We start from the raw sequence: 22,182 nt of genomic DNA, 5'->3' as shown, positions 1-22,182 counted from the left end.
ACAAACCCACCAAAAACTGGGTGTGGTGGCACTTAAGTCTGTGGTCCTAGCCCTAGCTGCAAACTGAGTTTGAGGCCATCTTGAACCACGTGAGACCCTGCGCAAGACAAGCAGAGGAAAACAGCAAAAACCCAACATGAAATTAGACAGCCTTGGTGTCTGGTCCCAGCCCTCACCTCACCTTCCTACTGGCTGTAGTCTGGAGGCTCACGGGGGAGATGAAAGCACCCATGGCCCCCATGGGTCTCTGTTCTGGTCTGGAGGTGGTTAATGGGCAGTGCTAGCCCTTATTAAAATGTAGGTCCTATACCAATTGGCAGTTATCCATCAGCCTTAGGTTAAAACCCGACAGAAGACATGAGCTCCTTCTCAGACTGGGTCTGGAACTGGGCAGCCCCCTCTCCCCGCTACAGCTTCCTTGGTCCCCCATATACTTCAGCTGCAGTCAGGTGCCTCACTCTCCAGAGCTTAGGGTTGGGGTCACAAGAACGGAGACCAAGTTGTCCATCTGTGTGATCAGAGGAACACTTGGCTGTGGTTTGCTGAGGTCTGGGAAACCATAGACCTTGGGGGCACAAGGGACTGTTGCCACTGGTACCACCAGGAGCCCCAAACCCGTGTGGGACCTTTGTCTGTCTTGTCTTTCTTGTGCTTGAGAACCGTGCAGATGTCCTCTGCCGGGGCCGCATCCCTGTCCCCCCATGCCTCACGACCTCATCTCTCAGTAGCCTTGCTTTGTCTTGGCCATGCTTGTGTGTGGCTCCCTTGAGTCGGCCCACTGTGGCTGACCCACATGGTACTCTTTCTGAGAGTGCTCAGAACAATCAAATGTTTCCCAGTGTGCCATGCCATCACCCACGGTACCATCGACATTGTCTCTTACTGGGAGATTCATGGCCATCACCTTTGCTTCATTCTTTCCCAACCCGCATTTTCCCTGTGTCCCCCCTTTGTGTGTGTGTGTGTAAGACAGAGACAGAGAGAGAGAGAGAGAGAGAGAGAGAGAGAGAGAGAGAGAGAGAGATGTGTGTGTGTGTGTGAGCGAGGGTGTGCACATGCTCTGGTGCATGGGTGGAAGTGAGAAAGCAGCCTCACCTTCTGCCTTGCTTGAGACATGGTGTTTTGTTCTCACTGTGTGCCAGGGCAGCTGGTCTGTAACTCCAAGGCATTCTCTGGGCTCCATCCCCCTTTCTCCACCATGGGGCTGTTGAGGTTGCCAGTGGCTCCTCCATCTGGCTTTACTCAGGTCCTTGCTCACTTGTGTGGTGAGCTCTTCACCCACTGGGCGGCCTCCGCAGCCCATTTTGTGAGTTGTATTTTTACTTTTTCAGGGATGTTCACAAGGTTGTTAATTGGCATGTGTGGGGACGGGGTTGTTTTGAGGCCTAGGCTAGTCTTGAATTTGAAGGCTTCCTGCCTCAGCTTCCCCAGTTCTGATATTACAGAGCATGCCACCACCTGGCAAGTCTTTAATTTTGATGGAATGAAATTCAGCTCTTCTCATTTGCGTGTGTCTTCCGTCGCTGTTGGCAAGAGCAGAATGACAATAGGAAGCAGAGAGAAAAACACTCCGTGGTGATACATCTGTAATCTAAGAAATAAAGCTTGCCTGGAGATCAGAGGACAGAGCCAGGCACAGAGTTAGCCACAGAGGTCAGGCAGTGGTGGCCCACACCTTTAATTCCAGCACTTGGGATCACACACCTTTAGTCCCAGCACGAGGGAGGTTGGGACAGGAAGTGATATGGCTGGGCAGAGAAAGGAACATAAGGCAGCAGGAGACAGGAATTTGCTCTCTTGCAGAGGCTCTGTCGGCTGAGGAGTTGGTGAGGTAAGGGGTGGTGGCTGTGGCTTGCTCTGCTGCTCTGATCTTTCAGCTTTCACCCTGATGTCCGCTGGCTCTGGGTTTTTATTATAAGACCATTTAGGATTTGTGCAACAACTTTCTTCAATTGCTGAGGGACATGGTCCAGGAGTCTAAGACAGATGACTGGTCACAGCCAGGGAGCTGGGCAGGCCTTTCTGGACGGACAGGAAGGCCCAATATGAGTACATGTTAGCCAGACACAAAGGGAAGAATGGGACAGGGAAGATGCCCTAAAAACAGGAGCAGCACGTACAAAGGTACGTACTTCCTGCTCAGGACTCCTACTGGTGCATTGGGCCCTTCCCTATGATTTTCTGGCCCCATAGAAATGTGCATAACGGCCAGGTGGTGGTGGTGCATGCCTTTAATCCCAGCACTCAGGAGGCAGAGGCAGGAGGATCTCTGTGAGTTCAAGGCCTGCCTGGTCTACAGAGTGAGTTCCAGGAAAGACACAAAGCTACAGAGAGACCCTGTCTGGAAAAACCAATAAATAAATAAATAAATAGATAAATAGATAAATGAATGAATGAATGAATGAATAAAGAAAGAAAGAAAGAAAGAAAGAAAGAAAGAAAGAAAGAAAGAAAGAAAGAAAGTAAAAGACAGGCTTTGGGCACCAGAGAGGCCCAAGTGCATTGCAGATGGGAATTTGGGGGACCTGAGGTAGGCTAAGCAGCCACCATGCTTGGGGGAGGGGGTCACCTCAGATTTGCCAGAATCAGGCCAGGGTAGCTTATGGCCCTGGGTTCTTCTCTCCTGTGCCATGAGATGGGGGACAGACCCCCAGGATTCAACCTGTCTTCCCTCCTTGGTGGTTTGTCACCTTCTGTAGGCTGGCAGCTGTAAATCTGTGTCCTTGTCTTGAGCTTTGGTTAGACATTGATAAGATGGGACGTCCTTGGGCATGTCGGACAGGGCTGGACCCTAGCTGGCACATCCCTTCAGTGCCCCAGGCCCCATGCTGATGTGACCCCGAGTCCTGGACTTTCTGGTCCCTTAAGGCAAAGCCTGTGGCCTGGACAAGAGGGCAGACTCTGAAGTCCTCCTCGGCCTGTCAGGTGCCCCTCATTCACTCATTTGTACATTCAGTGCTTAGCAGACACTGACATGTGCCAGGCCCCGCAGTGGGCTGCGAGGAGAGAAGAACCAGAAAGCTCCACTCCCTGCTAAGACAGAGACCCAAAGCTTGCTCCTCTGTGAGACAGCTACAGTGAGGAAAAACAAGGCTCTGGGCTCTTCAGTCTGGGAGGCTTCCTGGAGGAGGTGGCAACTTCATGGGCAAGAGGGTGTGCCAGGGAGAGGCTGTGGCATGTCTCATGTGAGTCCTGACCCCAGGAAGTCACCAACCTGGGAGAGCAGCTGGCAACCACTGAGGCTCCACCTTTGGCCACACTTGCCTGAGGGTCCTGAACTCCTTCCTGGGCTTCATGGAGTGTGGTGGGAAGCTGGCCTGTGTCTTACCAGGGGATCTGGGATCCTCCTTTCTACCTTCCTGGTGCTGAGTGCTGGGGACAGAGGCCAGCTCAGCCCGAGAGTCAAGCCCCTGATTTGGGACATTAGCTTGTGAGCCTGGGTGTAGTGGGGCTGACTCCTAGGGCAGGAAGTCCTCGGAACCCTGGCACCTCTGTCACTGAGCCTATCTCACAGTTCCTCTTACTTCCTTCTCCTTTTCCCTCCTCCCTGGGAGCCGGGGCGGCCCTCACAGGCTCGGGCACCTGCCCAGGACTCCTCCCTTGCAGCTTTGAAGAGCCCGGGAAGCAGAAATGTCGCCTCTTCCCACCTCCCTCCTCTGTACACGGTTTCTAGGGAGACCCTCGGGCACTCAGGGTGGCCATCTTGCCCAGGTGATCACACGCAACCACCTCTGGAGAAAGTTAAGACGCTGGACTGTGCGCTGGTCCCCCAGCTCTGGCATTTACAGCCATGTGCTTTTGGTCTGTTGCTTAACTCACTGTACCTCAGTTTCCCTACATGTAAGATTGTGCCAAGAGCCACCTGTGAAGGGCTGATGTGAGTTTAATTTATTCTTTATGACTTTCACATCATGCATCTCCATAGCATCCATTTCCCTGTTCCTCTGTCCTTGCAACCCCCCACCTAGTTTCTAGATTTTTAAAAAAATTATTTATTTTCTACTTTACGAGCATTTGTGTTTTGCCTGCATGCATGTCTGTGTGAGGGTGTCGAGTCCCCTAGAACTGGGGTTACAGACATGTGGGTGCTGGGAATTGACTCTGGGTCCTCTGGAAGAGCAGCCAGTGCTCTTAACTGCTGAGCGGTCTCTCCAGCCCTCTCTTTTCTAGTTTTTTGAGACAAAGTTTCATGGAGTCCAGGCTGGCTGCAAACTCACTCTGTAGCCCAGGATGACTTTGAATTTTTGATCCTCCAATCTGTCCTGTCCAGGTGTCGGCAGGGCAGGTGTACACAACCACACGAGGTTTAAGTGGTCTTCCGGGTGGACCCACTTCATGCGTGCTAAGGAACACTGCCGATGAGCCACCCCCACCCCCACCTCCTCTCCCACCCCCCTCTCGGCCCCCATCGCCTCTCTGGCTGGATTTGTAGCACCTAGGGCAAAAGACAGGCGTGCCTTTCTTCTGTAGGGGCCCTTCAGAGGAAACCTGGTCTCTACCAGGGAGCTCCTGAAACCTCAGCCAGGTCCCCCAGTCTGTGCCCTCCTGCTCTGTCCTGGCTGGAACTTGGTCTTTTCTCGTAGCCTCCCTCCCCTGAGGACTGCCTCGTGTTAATTTGTTAAATCCTCGTCAAGGTCCCTGGGACCAGTGGTTTCTTTTTCCGATCATGTTGGCAGAGATCACAGGGGATGGAGCTTATTTGGTCAGAATGAATGCTAATTAATAAACTTTATTTATTTGGGTTGGAGCTTGCCGCAGACCAAGGGTCAGGCACAGATGACTGTTGGAAGTGTCCTCAGCACTTGAGAAAGGCAGGATGGGCGGGCTAAGTTTATTTGTCACCCGAAGAATTCTCAGCTAATTCCCTCCAGGCCATTGAGATCCTAAATTCATGGAGTAGGAAGAACCTCGGGCACACAAGGCAGAGAGAGGGACACTGGATGCTTGGCAGCGAGCAGGGCTTTTAAATGCCTTTGGATCACAGTCAGGCAAACAAATGGTATGTGTGCCTGTCACTCTGTCATTGTGACGTCACTGGGAACAGTGTCACTTAGGCTATAAGAGACTGAAAGCCACAGCTGGCTCCCTGTCTCAAGCTTCTGACCCAACCTCAGCAGAGCACTGGGTGCTGATGGGTTTTGTAAATTCTGTTGCATGCTCCTTCGGTTTTATTTTTTGTTTGTTTACTTGCTTGTTTTTTGTTGTTTATTTGTTTTGTTTTGTTTTGAGACAAGGTTTCTCTGTGTAACCACTCTGGCTGTCCTGGAACTCGCTCTGCGGACCAGGCTGGCCTTGAACTCACAGAGACCTGCCTGCCTCTGCCTCCTGAGTTCTGGGATTAAAGGTGTGCACCACCACCGCTCGGCTGCTCCTTTGGTTTTATTTTATTTGTGTTTGTTTTCCGTTCTGAGGGGTGGAGCCAGGACCCCATTCACCTACGTGTCTACACTGAGGCGCATCATCAAGCCTCTTGTTTCTCCTTTACAGTTTGATTCTCACTAGCTTGCCCAGGCTGACCTTGAACTCAGTCTGTAGACCAGGCTGCCTTGGAATGTGCGATCTCTCACAGTGATCTTTAAACGTGTTTAATCACATGCGGGAAGCAGAGAGTGGTCCTGGAGCCAAAGGAGACTGCAGCAAACTCTTCTGGGATGCAGCCCACCCAGTGAGCACCAGCCGGGGAGAGAGAGGATGAGACGGCATGCACACCCAACTGGGGCTCGGAGAGAACCGATTGATTTTCCAAATACCTGAAGCCAAGCTTGGAGCCCAGAGGGAATCCCTGTCCTCAGGAGGCAGAGCAGGAACCTGTGACAAGCAGGTCAACAGTGGCCCTTACTGGACGAGAGGTGTGGCCTCAAGGGCTGTGACCTGGAGGCTGCTGCCTGGGTCCCGCATCCTTCCACCACCGTACAGGAAGGGACCGAAGGACCAGGTGGGCAGTCACATGGAGCCCTCATTTATTGAGCAATGGCTGCCTGTGCTCTTGCACTAAGGACACTTGGCAGCTCACACCAACTTGAGTCCTAGAGCAAGCTACTGTCCCTAAACTCCCATTATGGAGACTTCCTCTAGGGACCAGACACTGCTCAGGTCTGTCATGGAGGCCGTGGACATCTCTGCACTGGTTGAGATGACGGAGGCTGGAGGTTCATCACTATGGGCTCTGAGAGTTGGGACGGTGTCACCAAACCTGGGAGTGAGGTGGCTGTGGGAGGAGACCTTGGAAGGATGGGGCTACTGGACCTTCCAGCGGACATGGGTCCCAACCCCAGCTACACAGCCTGGAATGAGAGAGCCTGAGAGCCTCAGTTTCCCCATGTGGGAAGTGGCTCAGCACCTCACAGCCATGCTGGACTTTGGCCGGAGGCCACTGAAATCATTTCTTGCCCAGACTGATTTTTCTGGAGTGCTCTGCATCCAACTATCCTGCTGTCTGTGCCCCTAGAGGGCACTGGCTAAAGCCCCTGGATGGACCCTTGTGGGCCTGGGGAAGGGGCCTGGGCACCGAGTCTCGGCTATAAGTCACCACCAGCATATCTGGCCTCAAGCGCCACTGTTTCCTCCCACAGCCACTCAGCTGGGAAGCCTGCAAAAACGGTTTTAATTTAAACACCCCCAGTTTCCAATTGCTCAGAAACTTCCAGAAAAACTCTCCTTTTTTGGCTGAAATGCCTCCTGCATTGGGTGTGTGCCCAAGCGGCGTTGCCTGAAGGAGGGCGGATGTCAGCTCTGGGGATGGCTCATGTTCCAGAAGCTTCCATCTCTACTTTGGGGTTCTTGTTCACCACCTGACATTCTTTCAGCACCCGGCCTTAGTTATTTTGGTTTAGGATTTCTTTCCTGTCCAGGGGTGAGGGGGTGGGGTGGGGACGGGAACATTCCCAGGCACCAGGCACACTCATCCATCTTAGCCTTTCCTCATAAGATCGGACAGGAGTGCCGAGTGACAAGGAAGTGGGGGAGGGGAGCAGGTGACAAGGCCAGCTTGCACAGCTAGACTGCACTCCCGCGCCACAGTCGGCTCACACTTGCAAGTATTTCCCAAAGAGGGAAAACTGCATGCAAACTCCTGCTGTCACTCAGCCCTGCTGCATTTTGGAGCAGAGGATGCCTGACACGGGGCGGGGCTGGCCGGTGTGCTGGGGTACACTGACTAGCCTCCCTAACTTCCTGGTGGTCCCAGGAGCACTCCTGACAAAAACCGTCTGCAGGGCTGGGCTGTAGCTCGGTGGGGTGCTTGCTGGTGGTGCGGGGACCCCGGCTCCATCCCCAACGTGGAATACAGACACTCAAAGTGGCATCAGGGGCTGGGCGGAGTGCTGTGCATCTGCACGGGTCTCTAATCCCGGCACTCAGCAGTCAGAGGTCTCAGGATCTCCGTGAGTTCAAGGCCAGCCTGGGCTACACAGAGAGTTCCCAGGCAGCTAAAAACCCTGCCTCAAAAACAAAATTACACGTTTAGTTACGTTGTGAGTGTGTGCACGGTTGTGGGGCATGCATGTGCCCCAGTGCTCCTTAGGGACATTTTTCACGGGAGTCAGTTCTCACCTCCTGCCACGTGGTTCTGGGGGTTGAACTCAAGACAGTCAGGTCTGTCTGCAAGTGCCCTGGCCACTGAGGTATTCTGCCGGCCCCTCTCCATTTTCCTCTCTCCCTCACCTAACATACGTGTGAGCCCTCGCACTCTCTTGTGAGCCCTCGCACTCTCCTCTTGTGAGCCCCCGCACTCTCCTCTTGTGAGCCCCCGCACTCTCCTCTTGTGAGCCCTCGCACTCTCCTCTTGTGAGCCCTCGCAATCTCTTGTGAGCCCTTGCACTCTCCTCTTGTGAGCCCTTGCACTCCCATGTGAGCCCTTGCACTCTCCTCTTGTGAGCCCTCGCACTCTCTTGTGAGCCCTCGCACTCTCTTGTGAGCCCTCGCACTCTCCTCTTGTGAGCCCTCGCACTCCCTTGTGAGCCCTCGCACTCTCTTGTGAGCCCTCGCACTCTCCTCTTGTGAGCCCTCGCACTCCCTTGTGAGCCCTCGCACTCTCCTCTTGTGAGCCCTCGCACTCTCTTGTGAGCCCTCGCACTCTCTTGTGAGCCCTCGCACTCTCTTGTGAGCCCTCGCACTCTCTTGTGAGCCCTCGCACTCTCGCTGTCTTGTGCAGTTCCAGGGACAAAGCCCAGGGCCTCCCCCTGCCCCAGGCCACAAGGGTTTCTTTGAGCATCAGAACCGAGGAGGAAGGTGTCTAAAGAAACACAGAGTGTGAATTAGAGCAGCAGTGGCCGGAAGTGTCCAGGACAGACCTGTGAGGGTCCCGGCCACACCCAACACCGGCTCACTGGCCACAACTCCCACCTCTAGGAATCTGTAGCAAATGTGCGCAGCAAACACACGCCCCTGTGTCATGGGGGATTCGTGAAATAGTCTTTTAGCTTCAAAAAACTGGAAACGCACCAAGTGTCCATCATGAGGACCCGTGAACAGACCACAGCACGGTTGCCTGAGGAGGAAGTGCCGTGCGCTGTGAAGAGGAGGTTCCCTTCACCAGCTGAATAAAGAGCCCCAGGAAGGCTGGTCACAGGAGTGCGGGGCGCGGTGGGGGCATGGATAGTGCAAAGGACACTTTCCCTCGATGAGAAGGGAAATACTACACACATTGTATTGTACTGGGGGGGACAATACTGGAGGGGAGGAGCAAAAACTAGTTAAAAGGCTAGAAAGATGGCTCCATAGTTAAGAATACTGGCTGCTAGAGGACCCGGGTTTAGTTCCCAGCCCCCACATGGCAGCTCACAACTGTCTCTAACTCCAGTTCCAGGATGCCCGACACCCTTACACAGGCTCAGGCAAAACACCAATACACATAAAATAAATCTTAAAACAAAAAAAAGCTAATTAAAGAACTGGCTCCTGCAGGTAGAGGGAAAAACAGCAGAGTGTGCAGATCTGAAATGGAAGGTTCCAGAATATTAGAAAGTAAAACAGCCCAGTCAGAGCCCCAGCACACGTGGCATGGCAGCGTGCTTGTTGGCCTCTAAGTTTGAACCATGATGACGCAGTCTTATGAACCACGGGGCTCGGGACTGGGGAGCCTGGGCGAGGCCTTTGCTCTGCTTTGCTGTTAGCTGGACACGGCACTGTGGCAAGCGATGCTTCTTGGCTATTAAAGCACACATTTTAGGAGCTGGGAGGTGGCAGCTCAGTGGTAAAATGCCTGCTATGTAAGCGTGAGGACCTGAGTTCAGGTCCCCAGCACCCAGGTGAAAAGCCCAGGCACCTGTAACTGCAGCATGGGGGTGGGGGTGTAGACAGGCAGATCCTGGGGTGCTTGCTGACTACAAAGTCTGTCTAGCTCTAGTTCAGAGAAAGACACTGTCTCAAATAAATGAATGGATGGATGGATGAACAGACAGATTGATACAAGGATGGATGGATGGATGGATGGATGGATGGAGAGGTGGATGGATATTATGGATGGATAGACAAATGGATGAATGTATTGGTGGATAGACGGATGGATGGATGGATATATGGAGAGGCAGGTGGGTGGGTGGATAGATGGATGGATGGGTGGATGGATTGGCAGGTAGGTAGATGGATATGTAGATGGGTAGATGGATGGATAAACTAATAGGTGGGTGAGTGATGGACATAGGCAAAAGGTAGCAGGTTAGCTAAGAGGACATGTACCAACCCTCATGTCTGAGGCCACCTGCAGAGGTAGACACAGGAAAGCCAATGTAAGAGGAGCAGATGGCTGATACTGTGGGCATCCCCGGACAGGACCACCGGGACCCCATATACTCCAAGGGTTTTGTGGGCACAGTGCGGCCACTCTGCTGACCCTCCATCTTTCCTTAGGTGACTGTCCCAGCCCGGGCCGTGGCCATGCCACCAAACGAAAGAAGAAGCAGCGACGGAACCGAACCACGTTCAACAGCAGCCAGCTTCAGGCACTGGAGAGAGTGTTCGAGCGCACGCACTACCCCGACGCCTTTGTGCGTGAGGAGCTGGCCCGGCGTGTCAACCTCAGCGAGGCACGTGTCCAGGTAAGTAGAACCCATCCAGAGGCTCCCAGAGAGCCCACATCCACTGGTGGCCACTGGTGGCCCAGGAGCAGGCACTTGCCAGGGGCGAGAGGGGTTAGCTCAGGGCACCTGGAGCCAGGAAAACGAAGCTGCCATGGAAGCCAGTGACGTGGAAGGAGCGAAGTGTCTAATCCGATCTGTTTCTCCCTGTAGATAGACCCACCTACAGTGCGGCTGTGTTGTGATTCAGGGAGCTGGTGTTTGTGTAAAAAGTAGAGTAGAGTGGGAAGATGGCTCAGCAGGTAAATGCTTGCCATGGCATGCAGACCTGAGTTCAGATCTCCAGCATCCATGTAAAAAGCTGAGGGAAGCAGTGTACCCCTGTAATACCAGTGCTGGGGAAGGGAGACAGGAGGATCCTGGGGGATCACTGGCAGCCAGTCTGGAACAGACCAGCTCCAGGTTCAGTGAGAGACTCTTTCTCAATTTAAAAAAAAAAAAAAAATGGAAAAAAAAAGAATATTGTGGAGCAGAATAGAGCTCCAATAGTGGTCACTGACCGCCACACACCCATGTATGTGAGTACATACATGTACACACACATGCATATACCACATACACAAGGGATGAGAGCCAGAACAGTGCCAAGCACGAAGCTTTTGGCAAAGAAATTACTAACTTTTTTTTACCAGGCGGTGGTAGCACACATCTGTAAACCCAGCACTTAGGAGGCAGAGGCAGGCAGATCTCTGAGTTTGAGGCCAGCCTGGTCTACAGAGCAAAATCCAGGACAACCAGGACTACACAGAGTAATCCTGTCTCGGGGGGGGGGGGGGGGGGGGGGGGGGGCGGGGGGGAGAAATTACTAACTTTTTAGACCTTCTTTGCCAGCTCTGCCCTGGATGCCCACCTCCCTTGTTATCCCGGGGCCCACCGACTCACCTCTCCATTGACTCGTTTCACGGATCCTAGTCTCAGCACATTCTGCAAGCACTGTTGATCACCTCCATTCCAGAGGATGAAGCCACCAGCTCAGGCTGGGGCAGCAGTCATGTGCCCAGGTCCACAAGGATGTAGGTCCTCAGAATCTGCCAGAGCTTACTTGCCATGCCCTCCCCCTCAGGTCTGGTTCCAGAACCGTCGTGCCAAGTTTCGCCGGAATGAACGCGCCATGCTGGCTACCCGCTCTGCCTCGCTGCTCAAGTCCTATGGCCAGGAGGCCGCCATGGAGCAGCCTGTGGCCCCCCGACCTACCGCGCTGAGCCCGGATTATCTGTCTTGGCCAGCATCATCCCCCTACAGGTGAGATTGGGGAGGTCCTTTGGGTCAACAGGGGCAGCTGGAGCCCATGAGATCTTTAACGCCACCTCTCTGGGGAGAGCGTGGATGATGTATGGATTAGTGTGTATACATGACAGTGCATGTGGGTGTTTAAGAGCCTGCATGTGAGTGCTCAAGTATGCACAGGATCATGAGTGTGTGTGTGTGTGTGTGTGTGTGCCCACACAAGTGTTGGTGTGCAGTGTGTATGTACGTGCATGTGGACAGGGAAGAAGCCAGGCCTGCCTGGAGGAGAGCAAAGGGTGGGCTCCACCCTGAGGTGGCTAGAAGGCTAAAGGAAGCATCTCAAGCCAGACCCAGCACCCTGTGTCCACCCTCCAGGTGGGAAACAGTCTGGGAGTGCTGAGGGTAAGTTTCCTTGTCCTGTCGGGGTCTAGAGTCATGTAGAGGAGTGGCTTCGTTGTTTAAGACAGACAGACAGACAGACAGACAGACAAACAAAATAAACTCCTTCCTTGGGCTAGAAAGATGGCTCAGAGGTTAAGAGCACTGGCTGTTCTCATAGAGGACCTGGGTTCAGTTCCCAGCACCCACACGGCAGCTCACAACTGTCTGTAACTCCACAAGGACAAGGCACTCATGTTGTGTACTGACAAACATGTAGGCAAACACTCATACACATAAATAAAAAGTAAAGTAAGTCTTTAAAAAAAAAAATGGCTCCCTCCAAGATGGCCAGGCAGAAAGGAGGGGATGCTAGGGAGTTGGGCCACCATATTCCACAGCTCCAGGAGTTCCATCCCTTTGCCTGTGTAGACGACTGTGCAGGAGCCATGAGCCTCTGGGAGGGAATGCTGGGTGGGTTAGCTTGTGTGGCTCCTGGGTCACCAACCTCTCTCCCTGATCCATCCTCACCCAGAAGCATTGGGCACAGAGTACTGCTGCAGGGCAGGGCACATGCCCCACGCTCCAGAGGGTCTGGATCCAGAGAGGAATGCCAGTAACAAAAGGCTAGGGTCTCACACTCTAGCCTGGGCCATCCCCCTGCCTCAGCATGCCAGATGTTGGGATTATAGTGACGTGAGCCACTCCATCGGGCTGGGGAGGTGCCTTTGACCCAGTGCCACTTCTAGATGCTTGTGTCCTCCCCCTGGCCGGGGCCACCCTGAGCTGTCAAGGGAAGCAGGATTAGCCAGAAGCACCAATGGGGTCCTGTTTCCTGTCTCCCCAGCTCTGTGCCTCCCTACAGCCCCGGAGGCTCCAGTCCTGCGACCCCCGGGGTCAACATGGCCAACAGCATTGCCAGCCTGCGCCTCAAGGCCAAAGAGTTCAGCCTCCACCACAGCCAGGTGCCCACAGTGAACTGATAGTGTGCGCTGGGTCCAGCCTCCTCCTGACCCAATGACAGACAGCAGCGATGGAAGTGACCTTGTCTGTCCCTGTGCCCAGAGGGACTGGGCAGCCTCTCCTGTGCCTTCTCTTCATCCCAGCTTCCTGAGTTCTAGAGGCCTGCTGGGTACTGGAGTGCCTGTGGTGGCTGAGATTGTGGCCTGAGGTCCCTGGAGTGGCCTGGCCAGAAGGCGGAACAGGAGTCCGCCAAGGAACTCACTTATGTATTAAAACCAAAAAGCTTTTGTCTTTAAGGAATAAAACCATTTTTCTTAAGCTCCACGAGACTTCAGAAGGGCACAGTGAGTGCTCCTAGAGGGTGCCAGCACTGGCTGGCTGGATCCCAGCCCTCTTGGTGGATGGTAGTTTGAAGGTGGCACCGGGCCTGGACACTGGCTGATTCAGCAGCTTCAGTGAGGCTCTCTGCCTGCTCACCTGTACAGTTCTTGGGGGTGGGAGGGGTGCTGTCCCCAGAAGGGAGAGGAGGCAGAAGGCAGACCCTGCTCCAGGTTCACTTCCCATTCTGAGGCCCATGGGGACAGCTGGAGGCTCTGGAGGCGTCTTGCTGGGTGATTGGCCAGGGCACATCTCTCACTTCATGAGGTGTGGAGGATGGGTGGCCACTGCGAGAGTGTGGGGACTGGTGCTGGGGTGCGTTCTACTGCTGAGCATCCACAAGTGTGGCGTCTGGTCATCTGACCATGGAGGGTACCCTAGCTTCCTTTCCAGTTGCTGGGACAAAATACACCAGCAAAAAGCATCTTAAGGGAGAAAGGATTTACATCAGCTTGTAACTCCAGGTGACGTCCACCATTGTGAAGAAGTTGAGGTGTCAGGACCTTGAAGCAGCTGGTCACACCATAGTCAGGAGCAGAGAATGAATGCATATAGATGCTCAAATCCCTCTTTACGCTTCCACAGTCAAGGAGCCTCAGCCTTGCGGGGGAATGATGCTGCCCAGTGGATGGGTCTTTCCACACCACTGACTGTAATCAAGACTGCCTGCCACAGACATATCCACAGCCAATTTTCTCCAAACAACCCCTCAAGGAGACTTCCTTCATAAGTGATTCCATACTGTGTTGAGATCACAAAACTAATCATTACATGGCTGGAGAGATGGCTCAGTGGTTAAGAGCACTGGCTGCTTTTCCAAAGGACCTGAGTTCAGTTCCCAGAACACACAATAAGCTGCTCACCACCTTCTATAACTCTAGCGCCAGGAGATCCAGTGCCTTCTTCTGGCTTCTGTGGGCAACTATCCTCATTTGGCACACACACACAGATACACATTCTTACACATTAAAAAAAAATAGAACCTTAAAAAAAATATATCACAGGAGGGCCCAGCCCTGAGGTCCTAGACAGACTCCCAGCACAGTGCTGACAGCTGAGGCTATTAGAAAGCCTACCCATTCCTCCCATCCACAGGCAGAAGTGGGGTGACAGGCCATGTGCCACCAGCCAGTGTCATCACTGAGGAGGGTCTGCAGGCAAGGAGAGTGGACAGAGGCTCCCCAGCCCCAGCAAGAGTACAGCCTTGCAGCCAACAGATATCCCAGGGCATCCCCTAAAAGCAGGACAGCCCCAATCCACCATGATGACCTGCTCCAGGAGTGGCAGATGAGATGGACCCCTCCAGGATGGTGGCATATCCTATCTAGACATGGTTAGTACAGTGGGCTGACTTTCCCATATCTGCCTCTCTAGCTCATATTCCATGAAGTGTGGCACTTTAGACAGCCTAAAACAAGCTATTATACACAGGACATACTGTAGCTCAGGATGACCTTGAACTCCTTATCTGCCTGACTCCACTTCCTGAGTGATGGACATGGCCACTGCACTCAGATGAGCATCATTTTAGTTTTTGTTTTCTTTTCTTTCTTTTTCTTTGTGTGTGTGTGTGTGTGTGTGTGTGTGTGTGTGTGTGTGTGTGTATGCCACATGTGAGTGCACTGTCCAAAGAGGCCAGAAGAGGGCATCAGATCACCTGGCATTGGAGTTATATGCAGTGAACTGCCTAGATATGGATGCTAGGAACCAAACTGCCATCCTCTGGAAGAGCAGCAAGCACTCTTAACCACCAAGCCATCTCTTCAGCCCCTGGGCATCAGTGTTCCTTTAGAAGGTACTAGAAGGTTGAGAGTGTAGCTCTGTTGGTAGAATGCTTGCCCAGCATGCACAAAGCCCTGGATTCTATTCCCACCACCACCTAAGAGTTACATGGTATAGTGCACACCCATAATGCCAGCATTTGAGAAAGACTGAAGGATCCGAAGTTCAAAGTTATCCTTGGCTACAGTGAGTTTGAGGCCAGCCTGGGCTATGAGAAATGCCATCTGATGGTTGGGGCAGCAGTTCAGGGTGAAGTGAGGGTTCAGACTCCACTCTCTCAGCTAGATCCCTTAGCGTTCTTCCTCTCCTTCCCGCTGGAACCCCAGCAGAGACCTTGTGGATTCAGCACGGTCTTTGGGTATGCCGCACTCCTGGGAAGTGGACGCCTGATGTGGCCTTGGCAACAGGGACCTTGGTCATAGGGGCTTGCTGGGGCGGGAGGCAGAGAAATGGGCATTCTACTGCTGTCTAGCGGCCCATCTGAAGGCAAGGACCCAGCCAAAGCCAGAGGAGCCTGTGCTCTCCTGTTTTGTGTTTTGAGACAGGGTGTTATAGAATTCCAGGCTGGCACTGAACTCTTGATTCTCCAGGCTCTACCTCCCAGGTATGGAGATTACAGGCGTGTCTGCCATGACAGGTTTATGTGGTTCTGGGGGTAAAACTCGGGCTTTCTGCATGCCAAGCTATGTTCCAGACCCCAGAGCCATGTTCTGGTTTTGTGTCTGCTCTGGGTGTGCACTCCCTGGGCCTCTGTCTGTCACTCATTCACTGAGTCTATGACACTCAACATGGGCTCCAGCTTTCAGGGTGTGGAGCAAGGGTTTAGGGCAGAGAGCAGGCCACAGGGGTAGTACCTGTCACAAGGAATATAGTACTTGAGTAAATACGCCATTAGCCTAAGGCTATGACAGTGTCTCGGGCCCAGAGAGCACAACAGAGGCCTTGGGTCAGGTCAGAGACTTCTCTTGGGCCAGGGGACCATTTCCATAGGTGAGCGTCCCAGAAAAAGGAAAAGAACTGTCTGGGGGGGCCTTCCATGGCAGAGGGGTGCAGGGAGGAGGGAGTGTGGCTTGAGAGTAGAGCCAGAGGTACCCTGTCAGAAACTGAGGCAGGTGTCCAGGCAGGAGGGTCAGCGTCTTGGACAATATGGAGAAAGTGTGGGTGAATGCAGAAGATGTCAGAAGCAGGACAGGCCTGAGTCGATGACTAGAAGGTGGCTGAGGAACAAAAGGAGGCTTGGATACACAAGAGTACCCAAGAGAAGAGACCTGGATCTAGGATCTGCCTCGTGGAAGTTTCTAGAAGTTGGCTGTGCCTAAGCAGGTCTTCAGTACAGTGTTTGTCTCTTCCTTTACCTGAGGAATTGTATCAGCAACAGTCCAACTCCCAGGATGAAGTGTCAGACCAGGGACCCAGAGTCCCGTGGAGACCCATCCATCTTTCCATGTAAATCCTTTAAAATCTATTTTTATTTATATGTATGTGTATATGCCTGCTGTGTGTGCACTGTGGAGGCCAGAAGAGGGCGTCAGATCCCCTAGAACTGGAGTTATAGGCAGTTGTGAGTTACCTGATGTAGGCCCTGGGAACTGAACCTGGGTCCTCTGCAAGAGCAGCAAATATCTTTAACATTGAGCTATCTCTCCACCCCACCCTGCCCCCAGCCCTGCCAACTTTCTACTTTATAGTCTCTAGAGGCAAAATGCCACAGAGAACTGAAGGCTGGCTGACTGCTGTCAAATCAGGGTCCCACTGAGTGGGGGCCTGGAAGGTGGGCCTCAGAAATGCCAGCTTTGGAAAATGCTGGAGGCATGTTCCCACGATGACCATGAGGATGTCTATGACACATCCACTCTGGCACTCTAGAAAAAATAAACCAACTTAATAGTTTGCACATGCTACTCTGGGAAGCCAAGGGAGGGGCAGCCCGCCCTCTCTGCAAAGCAGAGACTATTAAACACTGCCGTCCCTGCTGAGCCTGGCTGCAGATCTGTGTGGGGGCAGCTTTCTGGGCACCGTCCCAGGCTGTCCTCTTTCTATAAAGCCAAGGCACCTGAAGCCCCAGCCCAGCCCAGGAGGACTTGGACCCCATTCTCCTCTGGCTTTGCCTATTTAACCAAAGGAAAAGGGCATCACGTCTGCTCTTATTTCTTACAAGGCGGGGGGGGGGGGGGGGGGGGAAGGAGAGGGGGAGAGAGAGAGATTGTAAAACAAAAACAAAACAATACCAGCAAAAGAGCAGTTTGTGGCTGAGGACCTTGAGCAAGGCCCTTCATGTTTCCTCACACCTGGCGTATGTGGCACTGACGGTGGAATCTAGAACTTAGTTCCTGCTAGCACGGCAAGCACACTCCCAACTGAGCCACATGTCCAGCAGTTCTTACTGTGGAGGAGAAGAGTGAGGGTAGACAATGAAGAAGTCAAAATGCTCCCTCTGAGACTAGAGAGATGGTGCCGTAATGCTGCTCTTGCAGAGGACCTGAGTTCAGTTCCAGCACCCAGCTCCTCATGCTTTCAAATGCAGATGCATGCACATGCGCGCGCGCGTGCACACACACACACACACACACACACACACACACACACACAATTTTGTTTGTTGTTGGTAAGACTGGGTTTCTTTGTGTACCTCTGTCTGTCCTGGGACTCACTCTGTGAACCAGGCCTCAAACTCAGGGATCCACCTGATTTTGCCTCCCTAGTGCTGGGATTAAAGGGGTGAGCCGTTACTCCTGGCTAGATATACATGTTAAAAATAAAAACAAACAAACAAAAAAAAAACCCAAAACAAAACAAAACAGAACAGCCAGGCGGTGGTTGGCGCACGCCTTTAATCCCAGCACTCAGGAGGCAGAGCCAGGCGGATCTGTGAGTTCAAGGCCAGCCTGGTCTACGGAGCAAGATCCAGGAAAGGCACAAAGCTACACAGAGAAACCCTGTCTCGAAAAAACAAAATAAATAAATAATAAATAAATAAATAAAATAAAAAATGAAAACAAATTTTTAGGGGCTGGAGAGAGGGCTTAGCATTCAAGAGCAATTGCTGCTCTTCCAGAGGCTCTGAGTTCAATACCCAGTGTCTACACGGTGGCTCCCAACCATCTGTGACTCCAGTCCGGGCCAAAAGGAGAGTTCGTTCATTCTGTTGCTCTCTTCTGGCCTGTGGGCAATGCACACACATGATGCACAGACACACACATAAAATAAAATAAATAAATAAATCTTGAAAAAACATTCCTGCCAGGTCTGGTCATCCACATTTTTAATCCCAGCACTTGGGAGGCAGAGGCAGGCAGATCTCTGTGAGTTTGAGGCCAGCCTGGTCTACAGAGTGAGATTCAGGCCAACTAGACTTTATAGAGAGACCCTGTCTTGAGTGGTGGAGAGGGGGAGAAGAAGGAAAGGAAGGTTGAGGATACTCCCACTGGGCAAGGGGATGAGCTCTCTTGTCCAGAGAGCTTGGCTCTTCCCGTCTGGTTCAGGGGTGGTGGGTGTTTTGTAAAGAGAAAGAAGGCAGGAGGAGGAAGAGGAAGGAGAGTAGGGGGTGGGGATGGAGCTGGGGAAGAGTTAGGGGGAGATAAATATGATCAAGATACATTTAAATTTTCAAAAGTCTAATAAAGTAGCATGTTTAAAAAAAACAGCCAAGTTCTAGACTCTCAACAATAAAACAAAAACAAACAAACAAACAAAAGACAGAATAGCTGGGCAGTGGTGGCACACGCCATTAATCCCAGCATTTGGGAGGCAGAGGCAGGAGGATCTTTGTGAGTTCAAGGACAGCCTGGTCTACAGAGCGAGTTCCAGGACAGCCAGAGCTACACAAAGAAAGCTTGTCTCAAAAAACAAACAACAAAAACCCAGAATGATTCCATGCTGTGAGTGTCTGTCTGTTTGGTAAACAGAAAGAGGAACTACCCCTGCTTTGCTTTCTCCTGCAGAAAACCCCATGCATAAACACCATGACCCAAAGTGAGGTTGGGGGGAAAGTCTTTTTTACCTTATAACTTACAGTTGGTCAAGAAGGGAAGTTATGGGGCTGGAGAGATGGCTCAGGGGTTAAGAGCACTGGCTGTTCTTCCAGAGGTCAATTCCCAGCAACCACATGGTGGCTCTCAACCATCTATAATGAGATCTGGTGCCCTCTTCTGGTGTGCAGGCACACATGCAGGTAGAACATTGTATACAAAATAAACAAACAAACAGATAAATAATAAATCTTTAGGTAACTCAAGGCAGGGACCTGGAGCCACGAACTGAATCAGAGGAAGCAGAGGCATGAGGAACTCAGCTCAATGGCTAGCTCCCCATGGCTTGCTCAGCTTGTGTTCTTATAGAGCCCAGTAACACTTGCCCAGGGGGTAGCACCACCCAGTGGGCTCGGCGCTCCAACTTCAATCACCAATGAAGAAAATTGCCACAGGCCAACCTGATGGAGGCATTTTTTCAACTGACGTTGCTTCTTCCCAGACGACTCCTACTTTTAGTCACAATTACAAAAACAACAGTCTCACAGAGACTCCTTATTTTCCACATCCAAACTTTGCAAAGTGAAGTTGGTCAAGTCCGTGGCTGGTGCCGATGTGAAGAGGAGCTACCAACATTGTGTGCCTGACCACAGCAGCATCTCCTGGGAGAACGGAAATATTGCCAAAGGGAGTGTGTGCTTTAAGGAGAGGACAGAGGATCCCGAAGCCTGGGCCACTGTCTTACATAACACGTGTCTGTTATATTTCAGATATGTGCTTAAAATTTGCAATAATTAAAAAAAAAGAAAGTTAAGTAAAAAACCATGACATAATTGGTGCTTTCCTCAGGGAGGCAGGACATTGGATGGTCTCCCTCCTGTCCTTATACCCTTGTAAATTTCCCTCAGGCAAAGATGAACAAAACTTAAAAAATGTGCCCTATCCAAATTAATGCCATCCTTTTAGAGAGTCCTTGGAGATACTTCAAGCCTCACAACTAGACTCTAAAAACCTGGACATGGTGACTCTTGTCTGCATTAGAAATAATCTCAGTATAGCACAAAGGAACACACACAAGTAAAACCAAAGTATCTCAGCCAAACAATTCATTTTGCAAAAAGGATGAGCCACAACCTGAACTAGACTATCTACACAACCTGGCCAACATGGCTTCCTTTATCCTGGATGTAGGTAGTGGCTTCATCTCATCCCATTGACGGGAGCAAAACCTGATATGATTGGCTAATCTCTGTGAAGAGACTGAGGAGGAGAAGGTTCAGGAATATGAGTCCTTGCTTCACTAACTACCTTCGATTAAAAAAAACTTCTGGGGGCTGGAGAGATGGCTCAGAGGTTAAAAGCACTGATTGCTCTTCCAGAGGTCCTGAGTTCAATTCCCAGCAACCATATGGTGGCTCACAACCATCTGTAATGATATCTGGTGCTCTCTTCTGGCATACAGGATACGTGCAAGCAGAACACTATAAGCTTAATAAATAAATAAATCTTAAAAACAAAACAAAAAACCAAAAAAACAAAACAAAACAAAAAAAACTTCTGAGCCGGGCGGTGGTAGCGCACGCCTATAATCCCATTACTCGGGAGGCAGAGGCAGGTGGATTTCTGTAAGTTCGAGGCCAGCCTGATCTACAAAGTGAGTTCCAGGACAGTCACCAAAGCTACAGAGAAACCCTGTCTCGAAAAAACAAAAAACTTCTGGAACTAGAGAGACAACTCCATAGTTAAGTGGCTGCTCTTGCAGAGGACCTAGGTTTGGTGCTCAGCACCCACATAGTGGCTGAAACCACAGTCCCAGGGGATCTGATGCTCTTTTTTGACATCCGAGGTCACCAGACAAACCTCCAGTACACATACATTCATACAGGCAAAACACTCGTAACACACAGAATAAAATAAACCAAAACCCAAAACCAACCAAACAAAATACACCTCTCATACTTGTAATCTCCAGGTTTAGGAGATGAGCCAAGTGGATTGCTTAAATCTGGAGGCAGGCTTGGGTTAAAATATTATACTATTCAATTTGTGTTTGTTTGCTGCAGGGTCTCACTGCATAGACTGGGTTAGCCTCAAACTTGGGGTAATCCGCCTGCCTCAGCCTCCTGAGTGCTGGGATTAAAGGTATGTAACACCATGTCTGGCTGTTTGATTTTGAGGCCACCTGGCCTATATTGAGTTCTAGGCTTGCATAGGCAACATGGTGAGTTACAGGCTACCCTGAGCTACAAGATGAGACCGAAAGGAAATATATGTGAGCTGGTGTGGTGGCGCCAGCCTACGGTTCCAGTGGGGATTGATGTGTGAAGACACCTGGGTAGCACATGCAGTGCACCCTGGGAAATAACTACCCAACAACCAGGGCTGACAGAATGAATGGCAGGGTGATGCTAAACTTAATGTCACTGCCACAGGTTTGCAGTCTCAGATCTCAGGCAAATTCATGGCCAGCCTCGTCTACAGGGTGGGAGCCACGGATTGCAAGGGCCAGCAAGATAACTCAGCAGGTAAAGGCACTTCTTGCCTAAGGATCTCAGTTCAATCCCTGGGCCCAGATGATAGGAGAGAACTGACTCTCGACCATCCACATGTGTACCCTGACATGTGCACACATACATACATGCAGACTTTTTTTTTTTTTTTTTTCCCCGAGACAGGGTTTCTCTGTGTAACTTTGCGACTTTCCTGGAACTCACTTGGTAGCCCAGGCTGGCCTTGAACTCAGAGATCCACCTGGCTCTGCCTCCCGAGTGCTGGGATTAAAGACATGCACCACCAACGCCTGGCCAGACTTTTTTTTTTTTTTTTAAGATTACAGTGTGGCTTATATGAACCCCACCTTGGCTCTGACCTCCTCCTGCTCACTCAGAGGTTAGGGCATGTCCCCACTGAACACCTACTAGGGACAGCTCTAGCTTCCCAGGCTCCTAGTCCTTGGCCGGCTCTTATGTCTGGTACTCTAGGGCTCCAGACTGCTGCTCAGTCGCCTCCACCCCAGCACCCCATGAATCCAGCCACACTGTTCCCAGTATCTGACCACAGGGTGAGGAGGGACTGATCCCATCTGGCTGCAGTTTGGGGAAATGAATGTCCTCAGATAAGAGACCAAGGCCAGGAAGAGAAACCAAGAGTTGCTGGTGTGGTGCCAGGGCTGGAGGGGACTGTAAGCACTGTGTGCTGCCACCTCTGGCTGGCTCAGCAGGTGGTACTGGCTAAGCCGCCTCCCTGGGCGGTGCACCTGCTCGTACTCTGTGCTGTGTGCCACCTGTCTTGAGCCCAGATTTGCAGCCAGGAGACTATTCCCTTCGTTCCCCACCATGAGGGCTGGAACAGCCCTGTCTCTCTGCTCCTGCCAGTTACCCAGTAACACCCTGCTGGAGCCACTGTCCCCA

At 51.8% G+C, this 22,182-nt stretch overlaps 1 protein-coding gene across 1 annotated transcript in view; it reads left to right on the top strand.

Moving 5' to 3' along the window:
• Positions 1-12,958, top strand: part of Prrx2 (paired related homeobox 2) — a 38,040-nt gene extending 25,082 nt beyond the window's left edge. Inside the window, exons 2-4 of the mRNA XM_036185902.1 lie at positions 9,850-10,037; positions 11,140-11,318; positions 12,529-12,958. Coding sequence (XP_036041795.1) covers positions 9,850-10,037; positions 11,140-11,318; positions 12,529-12,664 — 503 coding nt within the window. The 3' untranslated portion in view covers positions 12,665-12,958. The remainder of the gene's footprint in view (positions 1-9,849; positions 10,038-11,139; positions 11,319-12,528) is intronic.
• The last annotated feature ends 9,224 nt before the right edge of the window (positions 12,959-22,182 follow it).

Source organism: Onychomys torridus, chromosome 4 (assembly GCF_903995425.1).
Source record: "Onychomys torridus chromosome 4, mOncTor1.1, whole genome shotgun sequence".
Taxonomy (NCBI): domain Eukaryota; kingdom Metazoa; phylum Chordata; class Mammalia; order Rodentia; family Cricetidae; genus Onychomys; species Onychomys torridus.
Note: the sequence above shows the minus strand (reverse complement) of the source record. Positions and strands in the feature narration are given on the sequence as shown.